The sequence below is a fragment of the Poecilia reticulata genome, chromosome 1, assembly GCF_904066995.2.
Source record: "Poecilia reticulata chromosome 1, P_reticulata-male-v2, whole genome shotgun sequence".
Classification (NCBI taxonomy): domain Eukaryota; kingdom Metazoa; phylum Chordata; class Actinopteri; order Cyprinodontiformes; family Poeciliidae; genus Poecilia; species Poecilia reticulata.
In genome coordinates, this window is record NC_088830.1 from 26,110,894 (window position 1) to 26,126,869 (window position 15,976).

Below are 15,976 nucleotides of genomic sequence, written 5' to 3' on the forward strand. Positions count from 1 at the left end.
CAGTTTTGCCACCTTTCTTTTTAAAAGTGACTAATTGTACTTCCTTGGTCTATGGCCTATACAAAACATTTATTACCGTGCATCATTCTCAGATTTTAAGTCTGCTATTGTCTCTTTAAACCCAAATAAGCTGCTACTGGCCACGGCCCCCAACTCAACGTTTATACTCCATGTGAAAATGGCTGCAATTGTACAACCGTACATCTTTGAAAAGCAGAAGTAGAGCCTCCTGCACAACCAATAAGAATGCATTAAGTGGTTTGTGCTTGGTAGGTCAACAACGAAACACTTGTCTTTTCCAGCAGCCATTGTACTGCACATACAGCAGTAAAACCAGCTGACCAAATGTGCTGCTTCTCCTCTTGGGTTGCTAGGTAACGTTACATTCGGAAGGTCTTTGAAATGGCAAATTTTTCAGACAACAAAAAACAAATTTATTGCTGAAAACAGATTTTTTTTTTTTTTTTAGGAGTTTGAGCTGTTTTCAGAAGTAAACCCATATGGAAGTACAAAAACATACACAACATAAATTTTTCATATTAGATCCCCTTTAAATAACATTGCCCATCTCACCTGGATGCAGAAACATGTTGCTGTTTTTGGTGATTTCTGCGTCACCTGTTTCAGTAAAGAGCAAAAACAAACGAGGCGCACCACAGGTTTGTCTTTAAGTCATAATCAAAAACACCCGTGCAGATTCTTTATTCTTTAATTTAATAGAAAACATACAGACATTGGTCTAAAATAAAAAATATATCTCTTTGAATAAAAATATGGATCATTCAGTTGTCAGTGTTGCAGAGAAAGATTCAGCTGCTTTCCCTTCACCGTAAACATCTAAACCGACTCCAGTCCTCGAGGTTCGGCGTCCTGCAGCTTTTAGATCCAACAACCCACATTTTTTGTTTTTTACTCAGACAAATGTATCTAAAAGTCGCAGGACACCAGAGTTGAAGCTCTGTCATCTAAACGCACAATAAAGTAGATAAAGCGGCTCTGACATGAAAACCTTTTCTCAGAGAGCAGCTGGACTCGATGATTTAACAGCCTGTTGAGGTTTCTAAAAACCTCTCTGCAAAAATTTCTTCAAAATAAAATCATGTTTCATTTTTATTCTCTAATCAAAGAAGAAAGAAACTTATTTTTTCTTCTGGATTCAGCAGGCAGCACAAAGAAGATGCAGCAGCGCATTTCAACCACCAGGCGGCAGCAGATTCAAGGCACGTCAAACAAGTTAAAGGACCAGTACAAACAAAGCAAGCCGCAGCTAAATAAAGGTGGGAGCTCTTTCTGAATCATGACGTTTAAACTAAGGTAAGAAACAGATTCTCATTTGAGTCCTTCAGGCGCTGACGTCATTTCCTGATCACCTTTATATCCCACCAAAGATGTCAACAAGCTCTCTACAGATAAAGTTTGTTCTGAAACAGTCAAGCAGTCAGTGGATCTGAATAAACATAAAACATGACAATATATGAGTTTTGTTCTTAGAGGCACCTTAAATTTTTACAAACCAGGAAGTACGAACTTGCAATCGGGGACTGGGCGATAAATCACATTTATCACATTTTTGGTTTTTGATGATTTAATTTTTGGAAAATCAGGATTTTTTTTCCCCCCTCAACAACAAGCTCTTTGGGTTTCCGTATTTCGGAGTGACGTCAGCTTAGCTAGAGCCGCCATCTTGTTTTACAGCTTCTATTTATTTGGACTTTTAAGTTTTTATTTTTCAGTTACGAGAAAAAGTCATAATATTAGGAGAATAAAGTCGTAATTCTTTTAGAACTCCCCTACAAAAAATAAAACAGGAATGCTGTTTATATACTTACAGATGAGGAAGTAGCTACTTCATTTTTTAACACATCAGAATCAAATGATCAGGACTTTGAAAGGATCGTGTAAAGAACTGAGTCTTATTTTGAAGAAAACTGCAGACTGGTCACGTCATATTGAAGTTGTTTCTGGTATTTTCATGTAAAATTAAGGCTTTATTCAGTGAACTGACATTATTCTCGTAATTAAACACATTATCAAAGCCTGGTCCTAATACTCAGTAGTATAAAACAGAGAAGGAATGACTGAAATAAAAGCCACTTTTTTGACTTTTTTTTTTTTTAAGAAAAGAAAACAAGGAAAATGTAATGAAAATCAGATTTAGTTGTAAAAAGAAATCGTCGCCATCTGGCCAACCTGCTACAATCAGTGCCTATTTTAACATCCCCTGTTTAAGGCTCCTCAGTGTTTCCACATGGTTAAAAATAATAATGTTTATGCATCTCTAACTTTCACAGTTTAATGTTAAAGACACGTTGGTAAAGATGGAGAGTGTGTGGCGTCCAGCAGAGACGAACATATTGGTGCTGGAAAGATGGAGGGAGGATGCAGCAGCGCAACGAAACACACTTTAAAAAACAACAACAATCTATCAGGACAGGTGCAGGAGTTTGGTTCAATACTCTGGAGCCGCTGTTTCCTGTCTGCGGAGACTAAACCGCGACCTGGAGCAGCGATTTGCCCGGTTAAAGCAGAATCTTCTGGGTTTGACTGAGTGTTCGAGGCACATTCACACACACGCATCCGGCATTGTCCTACAGAGCACCGATAAACACCAAACTAATCCTCTGCTGTTGCGTAATCTTGAACTGAGCCACCGCAGAGTAGCGGCGCACACGATTCGCCTGCGTCTGTTTGGGTTTTAGCTCCGGTGGCGCCGCCAGACTGAGCGGCCGAGTGTTTAATATTAAATAAATAGACTCATTAATAATTCATAAAGCTTGGCTCAGAACAGTGAGGCAGGATGATGGATGAGTGTAGATTAATGAGGGACTGTTTAGTCCTGCTAACAGTCTGACATTACAGCGGCTTGCCTGGTAAAAAGCATCTTTAGATTTTAAACTTGACCTAATTGCTAACGACTGTAACAAAGCCGCGTTTCTATTAACCATAAAATTGAAATACAAACAAAAATAATCTTAATAGAAACACTCTAATTAAAACACAAATCAAAACAAAAACGCACTTTTTTCGATTCGAAAAAAAGCGTTTCATGCCAGCATCATTTTCTGCCGTATTTTCTAAATATTCACGTCACACGAGTCATGTGATCAACAGCCGGACGTTACTACTGGCGAAAACCACGAAGAAGAAAAGACAGTAAGAAGTAGGAGGATGATGTTTTTTTTTTTAAAATTATTTAGGACAATGCGTAGAGCTTTCTTCATCACGCAGTTCATAAAACGTTGTGTATCATTTAAACATGTTGAATTAATTGCTCTTCTGTAAAATCGTTGACTACAATTAGATTATTTCACTTCAGGAAAAGAAGTCAAATAATCCGCCAGTTGAACAAAATTTAATTTAAATCAATATTAAGGAATTATTCACTTATAACAAGCGCCTAGATCTTGTTGATAATTTACTTGTAAGTTCATTTTGTCTTATTTCAAGCACAGATTCGCTTCTCGGTTAAAGCGAAGCGTATTTGTTTCAATCCAGTCGCGCGTTTATACGACACCAGAAACCAGTGAAATTTCACTTTAACATCCTGCTGAGCCGTGAAGTTTTCTGCAGGTGTATGCGCAGAACACGCAGCTGTAGCGTTTTTCTATGATGGTGTATTGGAGGCATTGTAGGTAGAATAAAGGAATTAAATTTCCACTAAAAAAGATAATTTTTCTAGAAATTATCTAGAAAAAAACGTAGAAATTTTTGTGGATTTGCTACAAAAACTCAGAAATTTTGAGATATATCTCAGAAATTATTTAGAAGAAACATGAACATTTTTGAGTTTGAGAAGTCAATTTTTGACTTTTGAAACTCAGAAATGCCCATGTTTTTTATAGAATATTTCTGAGATATATCACATGATTTCTGACGTTTAAAAGTAAATAAAAATAGCTAGAAAGCATGTAGAAATTTTGAGATCAATCTCAGAAATTTTCTAGAAAGAAACATGGACAAATCTCAGGTTGAAATTAATCACTATTTGAACTTTCTGAGTTCAAATAGTTAAAACATTTCTAGAAAAAACAAAAATTTTAAGATTAATCTCAAAGTTTTGAGAAAGAAAACTTAGAAATTTCAAGTTTGCTAAGTTTTTTCTAGTAAATTTCTGAAATTAGTAGAATGTATGAATTTGTTCGATCTACAATGACCCTGATGTGCCGCTGTATTATTCTGTGCATGCAGATAAAACCCAGAGCAATGGCGGACAGCCTTGTGCTGTTTTTCTACTGAATCTGTTCAACTTAACATAAGTTCTGATAAAGAGGTGGAAGCTAAGCAGCACATGCGCACTGACAACATGCTAACATCACGGCGCCATCTAGTGGCCTGACATGACAACTACAGCTGCTGACTCAAGGCGTTTTGGCGACACAATTAACATCTGAAAATACCGGCAGTTGTCTCTTGTAAACGTAGCCTAAGATATTTGCACTCAAAACTAGATAAAAAAAAACAAACTGGTAAGACTTGGAGTTTTTGTTCCTCTCATCCGCTGATCACCCTCCCCAGGCCTGCGTGCACCTCGACCTGAATCGGACCGTACTCCACCACCTCCCCGTCCACCGTTATGATCCCTTTCCCGGCGCCCGGCTCCAGCCTGAGCGCCCGCACCTTCGCGTGCACCAGATGCTGGCAGTTCGTGTCCAGATGTGCGCCCTTCTCCATGGCCAGAAACAGTCGGAGCAACGCGCTGCGAGAAATCCCCGCCGTGACGTAGAAGAGATGGATGACGCCGTCGGCCAGGCGGGCGTCGGGCGCTGCCAGGAGGTCCTCGGCCAGGTGGGACTGATGCATGGCCAGCATGAGGACAAAGTCTTCCTCCGGCACCAGCACCCAGTCGGACGGCGGCGGCTGATCCAGAGGCGGCAGCAGGGCGTCGGGAGGCCCGGGGAGGGCTTTGGCGGCACTTCTAGGCGATCTGCCCTCTGACCTCCGCAGCTTCAGGGAGTTGTTGGAGTGGCAGGTGTTATTTGGGAAGTCATCTTCCAAAGTTTGAGTCAAACGGGAGGCGGGATTTCTGCAGCATGCCGCCGCTCCGTTCTGCAGACTCTTGTCCGTGTGGCGCCCCCTGCTGGCGGGGAGGTAAGCCAGTTTACCCTTGTAGATGCGGAGAGACGCCAGCCTCACCAGCGTGCCGACGGTGAACCGGGCGGCTCCGGCGTGGCGATACTTCTCGCTCTCCACGTCGACGTCGGCCACAAAGCCCCAGGCCAGGGAGAGGAAGGAGAAGAGGCGCTGGCCGGAGGAAAGGTGGAGGGAGACCAGGTCCATGTGGGACACCAGTCCTCTGCAGAGCAGGAAACCACAGCTGACCAGCAGCTCCTCGCCTCTGACCTGAGAGACGCTGAAGGAGAGAGAGAAAAAAACTCCACTTTATTTGATGATCACTGAATATTCTGTAGTTTTCACTGAAGGCTGGCCAATAATTAATCATTAGCCTGGCCTTTGGCTTCCTGTTCAAATCTCACTCCACACTCAGTTTGAGATTTCTCCCATTCACTTGGATTTCTGCGATAAAATTCCAACGGAGCCAATCAGAGAACAGAAGTTATGAACGATGACGTTGATTTTTTAGGTTTGTAGTCTGCCTGTAGTTTGAGCCGTTGTTTTTCAGAGTGGGGGCCGATTAGCACAGCTGATTTTATTTGATTTTGTAAGTCTGGACAAACTGGTTGACCTTTTATGACCTCAGGAAAAATTAAAAAATCTCTTTAAAAAACATAGGAACAAAATTCTGCACAAATATAAAACACCAAATTCATTTGATTTGAAAAGGGTTAAACTTCCCAGTGGGATTTTAATGGTTTAAACTTCATTTACAAATTCTTTTTAATATTGACTTTTATTCATTTCTAACGGATCTGATGGAAAATAGACATCTGGACACAGTGACTACTAGATTTTGATGTGTGCAAAAATGAAAGTTACTGAAATTAATTTTATTCAAACATCCTATAAACAGTTTTTACCTTTTTAGGAGATTTTTCTGAATACATAAAGAGTAAATTAGGATTTTTTTTAAAGAAAGTATTTACTTTTATCTTACAATAAACTACGTCTGCTAAGATATTAAATTTTTTGTAGAAAACAAGTATTTTCCTGTGGAATCAGGTTAAATTTGGATCAATTAGTAACAAAATTACTTGCTAACATTTCATCACAGCAACGTGAAACATATTAGATCAGTTTTGATTCGACCTGGAATGAGTCAAAATGAACCACGTCTTTTGATAATCTTCTAAATCACACAGGATTAGTGTTTGTGTAATTTTAAAGGTGCAGCATTTGGTCCAGAGGACGGAGGTGATGCAACGCGGTGAAACTCGCCTCTGTCCAGACTTCCTGCTAACAAGCTGCTGCCTGCGCTTCTAACTTAACCTGCAACTAAAACAGAACATATTTCATAGTGAATTTTCAGTGATGCACTCTAATAAAAAAAACCAACACATTTATTTACAGGATTTATCGAGTCCAGACTAAACACTCTAAGCTTGGGGTGTCAAACTCATTTTTGATTTGGGACAAATAAAGATTGTGAATGTTCTTAAAAGGCTGGTTGTGCCTTGAATGTATTGATAAAACCTGATCGCAAACTGTTAAAATATCAATAAATTCTTACAATTAAATCTATTATTGAACATCCTTTCAGTCCCTCCAGGTTTTTATGTTTGTGGTGCTATTTTGGAAATATTTGTGCTTATTTATGACGGTAACTGAGACTTTCTATTGCTGACAGTATAGATCATGGATTATAATCTGGCATCAATTAAAGCTGAAGTGGCTGTTTAGTTCAAGTAAAAATGTTTCTGACAATTTTTGAGAAAAATCTGCTGTAAACTCCCAACTGTAAGAGCAAAAAAGTGCATGGATTTGTTGATTTTTGGCTGGATTTCCAATAATTATCAAGAAAGTGGAAGGACTGATTGATATTATTTGCCAGCAAACAGATAAAAGCTGTATTGATTTGATTGATAACATAATATTTAAGCACATTTAGTGTTTAGTCTAGAACCTGAAGGACCACATTAAAATCTGTGGCGGGCCAGATTTGGCCCGTGGGCCTTGAGTCTGGCACATGCGCTCTAAGCGTCAGCGGACGACTCCACCCGCCCTGCTTGTTCTGTTTGCTCACAGAAACGCATGAAAGGCCGAGAACGGCTCATTGCGTAACAGCAGACAGGTTGTAGCTGTCGCTCAGTTAATTCTCAAAGCCGCAGCATTCAGCGGGGAATAATACCAAATGAAATCTGGCTCAGGCCGCAGCGCACACAGGTTTTCTGGAGAGTCAGAGGAGAGCGAACAATGCCCAGTCTGGACCCTTCGGTTCTGGACAGAGGCGCTTTGTTTGATGAGACGCTGACTGGCACAAACATTCAGGTGATGAATGACCGCGGCAGAAAGAGGAGATTCTGTTTTTACTTATATCTCTGTTTACTGTTGTTAGTTTGTTTCCTGACAGCAGAAACATATCAAACCTTTTCATAGAAGCTGCAGAGAATGAAATAAAGTGCATCTGAGCACCAGATTCTATGAAGGAAATTAAATAAAACTTTCAAACGGGTTGAAAAAAATAACTTGTGTTGCAGTCTGTAACCAAAACTCAGCCCAGAAAGACTCCAGAGGAAGAAGTATTTTACCTCAAAAAGCTGAAATGAGCTTTACATAATCAATCTAATCTACAGTAAAGAAATAAAAGAGAATATAAAATGTATCAAATGGTATCACCTTACTAAAATAATGTAAATTTGCAAATTTTTCCCAAAAGTCAGGTTTTTTTTCCCCAAAATCACCTTGGCAAAAAAGACTTGGGTCATTATTTTAGGAAGGTGAAGACATGTAATATTATTTAAATATTAAATATATGATTACATTAATATTATCTAAATATTAAATACATATCTGCTGCTGTTTCTAAAAACTGTGCAGCAGTTTTATTTTTTATTTGTTTTATTTGTCCTGTTGGAAATGTGCCTGTAGTTCCTGTAGACTCTACATATTTTTTAAACTTAATTTCAATATACATGATTATATTTATCTTTAATTTACCTTTAATTTTCCCACGTTAGGACAATAAAGGACATTTCTATTTTATTCTGTTTGCAAGTTGGACAAATGTAGGATTTGCTATTTACTTGGTGCTACCTGCTGTTAGCATTAGCAGTTAGCATTAGCAATGCTTTATGGACATGAAAACAAAGGATGTTATATCCATAATTTTAATATGTCTTAGTTTTACAAATGCACAATATATCTCCAGTTAGCTAGTCTTTACTATTTAATTACAGTTTTTATTTACTTCATTTGTTTGTTATTTCATTAGTTTTAGCTAATGATAGTAACCATGGAGACAGCACCATGTTAACTAATGCTAAAATCAGCCAATAAACACACTATAATAATTAACCAGCTGTAGCAGTTGCCAGAACTTTATGAGACGTTTACTCTTCTAACTTCCCGTCTTAGCAAACTGTGCTGCGGTGGTACCTGATTGGTAACAACTACCCATTCGGCTAAATCTGTTTTATGATTATTTTCTCTTTTATTATATTGGTGCTACAACTGACAGTATTATAAAAATGCAAAGTTCTTTGCATATTGTGTAAAATTGTTAAAACTGAGTTGCTGTAACCACAAGGTGGAGCAATTCCAGCAGCCTCCACTTCCTGCCCCAAAGATCCTCTGTTTTACAGCTTTTCCTGCAGCTCCTCTCTCATTCTTGGTGCTAAAACAACAACCTGCTGTCGACTGCGCTGCCTCTACAGAGAGAGGGATGCAGAGATTAAATCATATTTTTCATCTTTTTGAAAACTTTGTATTTGTCCTTGAACTTTTCTCTTTGTTCTGGGTGAATAAACTCTGACGGAGGATCAAAGCATTAATAATTAAAAGCCATTAGAGAAAAGTGTTTTAGTTTGACTGAGCGCCAGGAGCCTCAGCTGGTCAAACACACCTCCAACCGCGGCGAAGCAACAAAAGACTGCAGGTGTAGCTGCTTTGACACCACATTAAAAATAACCAAACACCATCTAAAGCAGCTACAAATGAATCATCCTGATGCAGTTTGTGATGATATGTTTAGCTAAATGGTTCTTAATTTACTCAGCACAGAGTGGTTTCAGTCTGCTGTAGTATGCTCTAACTGCATACCGGATAAAAGTGTGTGACCCACGCTGCTATGCTACCTGTCTGGTTTGACTGGTTTCTATTGGACTCTGCAGTGGCGGACTGATCTCAAATGTTTCCAAATAAGGAGTTCTACCTGTGCAAAAAGAACAACTGAACATGCAATCAGTGAAGATGGTGGCGGAAATATACAAAGATTTGATTTTAGATGCAAAAGTGGTGCAGATTGTCATATTATAAAGAGAATGCTGCATGTGCTACTAGCTAATAATAGAAATTATATATATATGTACATATTTTAAATAAGTATGATAAAGTGATACAACAAAACAGTGAAAACATTTAAAAATCAATCATATTAAGGCTCTGAACTGAATAAATAAAGAATGTTTTCAATATATTAGTTCAGATCAAAGTGGAAGATGTGGCTGGAAATGCATCCCAGTCCAGTATTTTTCAGCTCACCCAGAGTAGTAATGCACAGATGCAGCCAAGGCGTTGCCTGAACCTCCAGGAAGGATACCCAGCGGAGTGCGGACGGCCTCCTCCCAGTCTGGCCTTTCCAGCAGACCATTTATCACCTGAATCACGGAAAACGCAGCTTGGATTAGTGGATTGTCTGCAGCACAGACCTCTGTGCTGCTCACAAAAAACTTAATGTTAAAACCATAACAATTTTTATCATAAACTAAGAGGAATGAAAGCAAGTAAACAATATAACATTAGGATTTATGTTTGTCTGCTGGAGTGCAGCTTCAGGTTTATATTCCTGCATATCTGAGATATTTCTCTGCTCAAACACTTGATTCCAGGAAATGAATTACGTCAACATTGCACCATCATGATGTGTGGAAATCTGTCAAGACTTTATCTGAAACTATGTGAGGTGGAGCAGAGAAACATCTAAAGCATGCCTTCTAAGTATTCCTACTTAGAAGGAATAAAATTACACCATTGGATGTAAGTGATGCAAACTTCATGACTTAGCATTTTAAATTGTACTCAAGTTGCAGTAACAATCCTACATAATAATTTTATTTAAATAAAAGTCATGTTGTAGTAAAACTACTCATAAAAGTACCTTTTTCTAAAACCTTTACTCCAGTAAATATAATTTTAAAATCTGTTTTCTGTTACATTTAGATCCCAGTGGTTGCTCAGTTTGTTTAATAACACATGGGGGTCCAAAGTGTGGTCCGAGGGCCATATGTGGCCCCTTCACTGATTTTTTTTTGTGGCCTTCAACACCAATAAAAAAAATGACAGCAGATGGTTGAGGCAGATGGAGAGTTCTCATTTTTAATTAATGCAAAATTATTATAAACAAATTAAAATCTTTTTATATTGGAAAATGCTTGACGAAGCAGAAAGTCGTCATCTGTTAATGACCATTTGACGTCATAGTAAATAGGAAGACATCTGTTTAGCGACTTTTACACAAAAGCAGACTTTAATTAAATTGGTTCAATTTATTAAACGTCACTAAATGCAGCAAATATGATCCAAACAGTGAACCAAATTCTGCTCTTATAGCTGACATTTATTTCTTTCTTTAATTTCCCCCTTAAGAATCCACCATTCTCCATTATGAATAAAAATATTTATATCCTTCTCTATTTTTTTGATCTATGATGTGCCATTGTAGGAAAAAAAAACGAGTAAATTTTGTCCAAAAACCTTCAAAAGTCTCTGTGTTTTCTTTTCTTTCCTCTTTATTTCTCTGTTTTTGTTTTCTGATACATACTGTTGAGTTGGTTTTTGTTGTTTCTTTATTATTTATAATTGTTTACTTTGGGGACCAAGTAGTTTAATGTGAATCTTATGTCAAATGCATTACTGCCACTTGTTTTTATGTTATAAAATATCATGTTTAAAAGAACTTTCAAAAGTCAAAAATTGTTTCCTTTTTTACATTTTCAGAGTATTAAACTCAACAATTTGTTAGAAAAAAAAACACATTTTTAGATTAATCTCAGAAAGTTTCTAAAAATAAAAAAAATTTGACTTTTGGAAATTTTCTGAGATTCCAAGATTTCTAGAAAAAAAAAACTCAAAAGTTTTTTCTTGCAAATTTTTGACTTTTGGAGCTCAGAAATTTTCTTGTTTTTTTACAGAAAATTTCTGAGATAATTCTCAAAATTTCCAAGTTTTTTAGCGGAAGCTTCTTCCTCCTTTTTCTTTTCTATCTACAGTGGCCCTAACATTAACCTTAAGTATTTTTCTGAACTCATTCGTCGCCGGGCTCTTTCTCATTCTCCATCCAGCTGCAGGGATGGATTTGTCTGTCTGTACCTCGTGCAGCAGTCCGTCTCCTGACATGATGACTAAAGCGTCCCACTGTGACAGGTCAACGTCTTTCACCAGCTCCCGGGCGTGATTCTGCCTCTCTGTGAAAAACACGAGCAGAAGAAGAAGAGATGTGATTCAGAGCAGTCGTGTTCTTCCTCTGGCATCGCTGCCCACTCCCAAAACTTCATCACATAACAGGTCAGGGGTCGTTTTCTCACAGGTCAACCTCCTCATGTTTCAGCCACATTAAACCTCCTGTGTGTGCGTGTGTGTGTGTGAGTGTGTGTGTGGTAATGGGTCTATTGCAACGTGAGACACAAAAGGTTTGAGATCCAACGTAAGAGTAGACGCGTGGGGCGCTACACTTTTAATCTCCTCTCCTTTCAGTTCCTAGATTAAGGAACCGCAGAAGGAAGGAAAGTCGATCTGCATCCTTAATGAGACGTCGACCAAAATGCAGATTAAATTTAATCTAACTAACTAACTAGATGCACTTTGTCCCATGGATCTGAGGTTGAATAATTTGAGAGAGAAGAACAGAGGCTGCCTTTAAAATAATAACTTTTTCAGTGATTTTAAGCTCTAAAGAAATTAATATAAAATGAAACCTGATTCCCACTTAGTTCGGAAATGACTGGAATTCCATTAAACATAAATACATTTATATTTAGCAACTCTATGAAGGTATTAGTGCAACAGCTTCAGATCTGTTAAAAAACTGTATTTTTGAAAAGCAAAGCAAGACCACAATGGGTTCATGTAAGAAAAACCTAAAAAAAATAAAAAAAAAGAGGATAAAAAAATAGATTTGTTCAAACTCTAGACCAGCGGGTAAGACTTCAAATTAGTGTCAATCCTTTATCATATCATATTACCTGGTTTAATTAGTCAGGCTATCAGATCAGGTAGCCAGTATGACGTCTGCTGCTTAGCAAGCCTGTTGCTAACAACTCGTTGACTGTAGTTTCAAACCCTAATAGGTGTGAAAGATAATTGTCGGCAAATATTTCCAGACAATTATCTGGAAGAATGATTCCTAAAAATCAGAATGAACACCTAGTACACCTACAAGCAGGATAAAACTTTAATTAGATGGTTTTAAACCACAGGAATGGCATGATAGGAATTTTCTGTGGAACAATAACTTAAAATGATTTTATGACTTGATAAGTAGAAAAAACCTGGGCAGGTAGCAGCTGAAGCAGCAGGAAGTTTCAGTGTAAGAAAACGTCAGGATTTGCATCTCAAAACAAATGCAAAGTCTTGGCAGTTCTCCTCAGCCAACACGAACCAGAGCTGTCATTACCTACGAAGGATTTGTTATTTTCACATGTACACTGCAAAAACAGAAAATCTTACTGTTTTAAGATCTGGCCTATGTCTAGTGCAACTCTCAGGAAGATATAAAAGCTTATTTTAAGTCAATTATTTCTTAATATTAATGACAAAGTGCTAGTTTCACTGGTAGATGATTTTACTTATGACAGGAAAAATAAGTGAAGTCGTCTGCCACTGGAACTAGTACTTTTACTTTTGTCTTGTTTCAAGTGTACTAAGATATTTGCACTAGAAACTAGACTAAAAATACTTCAGATTTTGTGTTTTTGCTGAGTAATCTTTGATCTTCTGCCCTGAATCTCATCCCAGAAGACAGAGAAACAGTTTCCTCCCTTCTCTTATTAACCTTACCTCCCTAAAATCTTCAAAAGAAATGGCATTGATTCTCTGAGGACAAACTGAACTCTGAAAACAGATCAATTAGCAAAAAGCCAGTAGAGCCGATGCAAAGTGCAGCGATGGGATTTTAGAAGCTACACATTGTAACTCTTTATTTCAGTTATCCTTCTCTCTGCATTATTTAAGACTCTCTGCTAACATTAAATAAGACATAAAAGGGTTCTTCCAGTGAATCAGTGAGAAACAATGCAGAGCATGCTGAGCTTCTCCAATGGGTGTTGGAAATTGTCAAAAAAAAATTGACACCAGCAGGTTACACTGTCAGCCACACCCACAGCAAAAAGTTCAGCCCTTTTCTGTATAACTTCCTAAAAATCAATGAGATTTCTTTGCACACAGCTTGTAAAACTTGTATTTTCAGATTCTTTGTATCATGTTACTAAACAAATTTGCTCTTCTCTACAAAGTTGCTGATGATGAAAGAGAGGCTACGTCATCTTCCTGTCTCTCTGCGTCATGTGACCTGCTCTGCACACTGTGCCGGGAAGCCCAAGCATCCTGGAAAATCTGTGCAGAAAGCAGCTAAAACACCAAGTGTTACAATATTTCAAAGAGTAAATGTACATTTAACAAAGAACAACAACCTTTTTTTATCAGTTTTTTGCATGCACAATTACACATATATTTCAGGGAAATATGTTAGATATGTTAAATATGACCTCCAAACCTTTCAGATGGTTTTCAGATTCAAAATTCAAGCTCAGAAATACTTTATGGATCACAAAGGGAAATTAAATGTTGTTGTAACTCATTGTAATTGAAATTATTCAAGTATGTGAAACTGGTGTACTGTATCTTTGACCAGGGTTTCCTGAAACACTTGAAAGATGAATGGGTATAATGGCAACAATCTGATGGTTGAATAACCTAAGTAACAATTTAAAAACAATAAATATCTCTGTAGTTGAGCTCATATGTCTATTTATTCAATAATTAGCAGAAAAGGGATTTTTTTGACTCGAAAATGTTGCTTATTTTGTCAATATAGTTTTAGATTACTATAAAATTGAATTAACTAATAACTGATAAGTCCCACTTCTATTAGACAGACAGATGTATATATAATGTTTTTTCTGTACAGTGAAACCAGCTGAACAAGGCTTACTCAGCTGCAGCCAGAGGGCTGGAAGTGAAGGCAAACATAAATGTGCAACTGTGTACACACAAATAGAGACACTATACCTAACATTGTTGCTTTGCCTGACACTCCAACCCACACAGTCGGGGGATCTTGATGACATCCTGGTTTATTAATATTATGCAGCGTTCTCATGTTTTTCTGATACACAAATCCTTCCTGAAACAGAATGAAACTTCTGACCTGCCTGTTCCACTGGAAGCAGATAATTATCTTAGCAAAGTGGACAAAATAATTGTCCACTATACTATATTTTTAATAGTCATTTGTATATTTATAAACTGCCTGAAATGGCAGGTTTTTCTGCATCTCTGGCTACGTTCACACAGCAGGTCTTGATGTTCAGTTCAGATATTTTGCAGAAATCTGATTTTTTTGTGTGGTCGTTCATACAACTAATTAAATGTGACCACAATCAGGCTGAACGGTTTACGACCTCAAAGCGACTCACGTGCAGAAGAAGACGTCACCCAGCAGCACTGCTTACAGAAGTAATAATGGCCGCCGCCGAATATGGATCGATTTAAAAGACAGTTTTGTCACAAGATCAGAAAAAGACAAAGGCAACTTATAAAAAAGGAAACCCATTGTTTATGTCTGAATTTACCACATCTGGCTTCTTCTAGTGCAGAATTATGACCAATGTCTTATGTTGATGACTTAAAAGTCAGATGAAATGGGACATGACCGTTCTGTCTGACAAATGGATATTTTTGTGGGTGAAAAGATCAGAACCGTTCAGACTGTGGTGAAAAAGTCAGATTTGCATCACATTTTGCCTGCTGGTTGTGTTTCACTCAGAAAATGGGAAGTCTTTACAAAAAGTCTACAACTGAACTTTGTGTCATTCTCCTGAATAAAAAAGTTAATTCAGGACAAACGGTAACAGATGACTCAACATGTTTCTGAAGTCTTAGTGGACGTTTTTCTTATTTTGTCTTTTTTTTTTATCACATCTTTGTTCATTGCTAAAATTAGCAAACAGTTTGCTCTTAATTAGCAATTTTGTAAAATATCTCCTGTAGCTGTCAGACTGGATTGGAAAACTCCAGCTAGTTGTTCATTAACTGTGCATTTTGTGTGAAATTTAAAAAAAACTACAGGTTTCTATACTTTTTGAGAGGTTGTAAGAAAGTCATCTTGTGACTGCAGCAAGCAGCGTTTTTCTGCCGCTGCTCCATAGAGACTAATGTGACTCGCTGGAAATGGGGAGAAACAAAAACCCACAAACACACTCCAGCTCATCTCTGTGTCTGCTGCCCAGAGCCTCTCCCGCCATGCTGCTTAACCGTCGGGTTAAACAACACGGTCCATGAAAGCAAGAACCACGAGTCTGAAACTATTCCTACCCCAAAGCTATTACCACACAGAGGCCTGCCAGTAAATCACACAGAGAGCAAACGTACAGCTATAAACCTCTGCGGTGTGTTATATTTTAATTTTTCTGATCACCTAAAAGCTACTAGCCGGCGCCAGGTCTGGGCAAAATGGATGAAAAGCATATCAAGCACATAACAATAATTATTTATTAGGCTGTTTGTTTGTTTTAAATATTTGAAATACTGCCAAACTTGTGTTATTTTATCCACAGTTTTTCACTCCACGTTGTTGTTTTTTTACTTTTAAGCAGTTATGAGGCACAACTTGAAACTGCTACTGCACCAGTTACTCAACAGCCCGTTG

General features: G+C 37.8%; 2 protein-coding genes across 4 annotated transcripts in view; one reads left to right on the top strand and one right to left on the bottom strand.

Annotated features, from left to right (window-relative positions):
- The window catches only part of ube2o (ubiquitin-conjugating enzyme E2O), a 60,060-nt gene extending 48,652 nt beyond the window's left edge, over nt 1–11,408 (top strand). Inside the window, exons 23-24 of one of the 3 annotated variants that reach the window (XM_081610181.1) lie at nt 1,161–1,277; nt 11,394–11,408. In XM_081610181.1, the coding sequence (XP_081466307.1) occupies nt 1,161–1,275 (115 nt within the window). In that variant the 3' untranslated portion in view covers nt 1,276–1,277; nt 11,394–11,408. Of the gene's footprint in view, nt 1–1,160; nt 3,182–11,393 lie in introns of those variants that run through there. The other 2 variants (XM_081610187.1, XM_081610184.1) reach the window with 2 other exon arrangements.
- LOC103469685 (sphingosine kinase 1) overlaps nt 667–15,976 on the bottom strand; it is a 40,051-nt gene continuing 24,741 nt past the window's right edge. The window contains exons 3-5 of the mRNA XM_008417541.3: nt 11,422–11,516; nt 9,595–9,710; nt 667–5,350 (exon numbers count right to left, since the gene is read on the bottom strand). Of these exons, the coding sequence (XP_008415763.2) occupies nt 4,492–5,350; nt 9,595–9,710; nt 11,422–11,516 (1,070 nt within the window). The 3' untranslated portion in view covers nt 667–4,491. The remainder of the gene's footprint in view (nt 5,351–9,594; nt 9,711–11,421; nt 11,517–15,976) is intronic.